The sequence below is a fragment of the Caenorhabditis briggsae genome, assembly GCF_000004555.2.
Source record: "Caenorhabditis briggsae complete genome, chrIV, whole genome shotgun sequence".
Taxonomy (NCBI): Eukaryota; Metazoa; Nematoda; class Chromadorea; order Rhabditida; family Rhabditidae; genus Caenorhabditis; species Caenorhabditis briggsae.
The window spans coordinates 13,493,883-13,497,580 of NC_013487.2; the positions used below are offsets into that span (position 1 = coordinate 13,493,883).

Consider the following 3,698-nt stretch of genomic DNA (forward strand, 5'->3'; position numbering starts at 1 on the left):
GAATTTCTGAATTTCTGAATTTCTGAATTTTTGAAATTCTGAATTTCTGAATATCTGAATTTCTGAATTTCTGAATTTCAGAATTTCAGAATTTCAGAATTTCAGAATTTTCGAATTTCAGAATTTCTAAATTTCTGAATTTCTGAATTTCTGAATTTTCAAATTTCTGAATTTCTGAATTTCTGAATTTCTGAATTTCTGAATTTCTGAATTTCTGAATTTCAGAATTTCAGAATTTCAGAATTTCAGAATTTCAGAATTTCAGAATTTCAGAATTTCTAAATTTCTAAATTTCTGAATTTCTGAATTTCTGAATTTCTGAATTTCTGAATTTCTGAATTTCTAAATTTCTGAATTTCTGAATTTCTGAATTTCTGAATATCTGAATTTCTGAATATCTGAATTTCTGGATTTCTAGATTTCTGAATCTCTGAATTTATGAATTTCCGCACTTGCAAAGCGATGGGCGGAGCGTCGGTGGGGGGAGGCGGGAATCAAAGTACGCAAACACCGAGTCTCACTTTTTTTTATTCCTACAATATGTACTGTTTGCAGTGAAGCACTAAACCAGCAGAATGATGAGATCAAGCGATGCCAACAAAATCTACTCAAAGGAGAATCGACGGTGAATGACTTGCACGAGCAAGTCAGCGAAGTGGCGAAGCTCTGTGAGTCACAACAAAAGAATATGGATCGAGCCAAAGAAAAGCGAGAGGAGCTTTTGAAGCAAGTCGAGCAGCGAAAATTCGAAATGGAAGATCTGCAGGTGGAGCATCAATCTGTCAAGAAGAGATTTCGGAGATAGCAGCAAGGCAAAATGCAATGAATTCAGTCGTGGAATCTCTGAAGCGCAAGATCTGGCAATTAGAGACTCCTGACGAAGCAATGGAAGAGGACGAACGTGAAGAATGGGATGAAGAGCAACTGAAGATTCTTGAAGAATCCAGAGTCATTGATCGTAGCGCTCGCAAGACTTGTTGTCTCTGAACCTCGGAGCACATGCTGGGTATGTGCCCGAGATTCAACACACCACGCGATAGACTTTCGGAATTCAAACGCAAACACCTGTGCACTCGATGTGGAGAGAAGCAACACGAGATTCACCTATTCATTGTTTTATGGCTGTAAAGTAGACTTTTATGGTGGTGATTGTTGGTTTTATGACAGTATTTTTGAAAGCTCCGATTCGATCTTCACCAGCTTCGATTCAATCTCCACCAGCTCCGATTTGACCTTCACCAGCTCCAATTCCACCTCCACCAACTCCGATCCCACCTCCACCAGCTCTGGTTTTACCTCCACCAGCTCCGATTCGACCTTCACCAGCTCCGATTCAAACTCCACCAACTCCGATTCCACCTCCACCAGCTCTGGTTTTACCTCCACCAGCTCCGATTCCACCTCCACCAGCTCCGATTCCACCTCCACCAGCTCTGGTTCCAACTCCACCGGGAGACCCATCTGGAATCGACTCCGCCCCCTCAAGTGTGCCTATAAATACCGCCGGATTGTGAAAAATCAAATTTTTGCAACGTTTGATTTTCCACATTGCACAACTTGAAGAAGAACTTCGCAATACTCCTTTGCATTCCTCTTCCAATCAAAACATCAGAACTGATTCTGATGCTCAACTGGTTCCAGGACTCGGAAAATACTCAGTGAGCACCATGTTAATAAAAAAGGGTTTAGGCTTTTAAAGAGAGTATACTTACTGACGGGGATGATACCTTTTATTATTTTCAGGAAATTATAGGATGACTCCATTAAGTAAGACTCATAGAAATAATTCGGATAATAGAGACATTCAGAAAAATCAGAGAGAACTCTCTAAAATCCATTCATTTACAGGATTTTTGGAGAATTCTCTGAAAATTTAGACGTCTATTCATTCAAGTCGTCAAGGTGAATAGTGGTTTGAGCATATGGACTACTCGGTCGTCCAATTCGACCTATCTAATCTAATCCAAGACCACTCTGTGTCATTATTGTGTCATTAATTTACATTGAAAAAAACTGATGATTTCTTCTTCTCAAAGTTGAAAAATGAGCGAAAAATCAAAAAATCGCACAAATAACCATGTGGAACCCAAAATAGGTGCTTAGACATCTCATTGAAAAAAGCAAAAAACAATTTCAAAACGAAGGAGTCGAACCCAAGACTTTCAGCTATAACACGCGCCCACACACAGATAAAGGGGGACTGCCGAAAAACTGCTAAATGACAGCTGAAGAGGCGCAAACTGGCGAATGACTGCTAGTTGGCAGCCGAAGGAGAACCGACGGGCCGTCGACGGTCCATCGACGGACAGTCGGTACCGATTGGAAAACATACTTGAAGGTTCTGATTGAAAATCATGCAGAAAACAATTTCTCATACTCCCACTATATTATAGAATGTTGATAGAATCTTAATTTCCTCAAATATGACCACCTCAAAAAAAGGTTGTTGAACGACTGCTAAATGACAGTCGAAGAGGCGCTGACTGGCCAACGACCGGTGGTTGGCGGTCCAAATTCCTTCAGAATGGAAAAATTTGTTGAAAAAATAGTTTTCTCTAAAAACATCATAAAAGTCATAGAGGGGTCTGGGAAGCTAAAAAAATGTGTTATTAGAAGCATTTCTATATCAATTAGGATTTGAGGCGCGGTTGGTGAAAACTGCTAAATGACAGTCGAATAGGCGCTGACTGGTTGATGGCGGCTGAATAAAAAAATATGTTTGATCATTCCTTGGTATATATCTAGAAGCATGTGTTAGATTTTCGTGTTCCAAGATCTTTACTCGAGTTGCATGATAATAATCAATCGTTCAGGACACATGTTCTCGGTCATATTTTTCAATTTGCTTAAGATTTCCGACGAAATTTGTTTTTAATTTTGTACAAATAATGACACATGGTGGTCTTGGATTAGATTAGATAGGTCGAATTGGACGACCGAGTAGTCCATATGCTCAAACCACTATTCACCTTGACGACTTGACTAAATAGACGTCTAAATTTTCAGAGAATTCTCCAAAAATCCTGTAAATGAATGGATTTTAGAGAGTTCTCTCTGATTTTTCTGAATGTCTCTATTATCCGAATTATTTCTATGAGTCTTACTTAATGGAGTCATCCTATAATTCCACCTCCACCAGCTCCGATTCCACCTCCACCAGCTCCGACTCCACCTCCACCAGCTCCGATTCCATCTCCACCAGCTCCGATTCCATCTCCACCAGCTCCGATCCTCCGATTCCACCTTGACCATCTCCGATTCCACCTCCACCAGCTCCGATTCCACCTCCACCAGCTCCGATTCCACCTCCACCAGCTCCGATTCCACCTCTACCAGCTCCGACTCCACCTCCACCAGCTCCGATTCCATCTCTACCAGCTCCGATCCTCCGATTCCACCTTGACCATCTCCGATTCAACCTCCACCAGCTCCGATTCCACCTCCACCAGCTCCGATTCCATCTCCACCAGCTCCGATTCCACCTCCACCAGCTCCGATCCTCCGATTCCACCTTGACCATCTCCGATTCCACCTCTACCAGCTCCGACTCCACCTCCACCAGCTCCGATTCCATCTCCACCAGCTCCGATCCTCCGATTCCACCTTGACCATCTCCGATTCAACCTCCACCAGCTCCGATTCCACCTTCACCAGCTCCGATTCCATCTTCACCAGCTCTGATTCCACCTCCACCAGCT

The 3,698-nt window shown here is 42.3% G+C and overlaps 1 protein-coding gene across 1 annotated transcript in view; it reads left to right on the plus strand.

Annotated features, from left to right (window-relative positions):
- Positions 1 to 3,516, plus strand: part of CBG21335 — a gene marked incomplete at both ends in the record, with an annotated part of 3,703 nt that extends 187 nt beyond the window's left edge. The window contains 6 exons of the mRNA XM_002648952.1: positions 556 to 766; positions 941 to 1,151; positions 1,243 to 1,485; positions 1,564 to 1,669; positions 1,849 to 1,902; positions 3,114 to 3,516. Of these exons, the coding sequence (XP_002648998.1) occupies positions 556 to 766; positions 941 to 1,151; positions 1,243 to 1,485; positions 1,564 to 1,669; positions 1,849 to 1,902; positions 3,114 to 3,516 (1,228 nt within the window). The remainder of the gene's footprint in view (positions 1 to 555; positions 767 to 940; positions 1,152 to 1,242; positions 1,486 to 1,563; positions 1,670 to 1,848; positions 1,903 to 3,113) is intronic.
- Between the last annotated feature and the right edge of the window lie 182 nt (positions 3,517 to 3,698).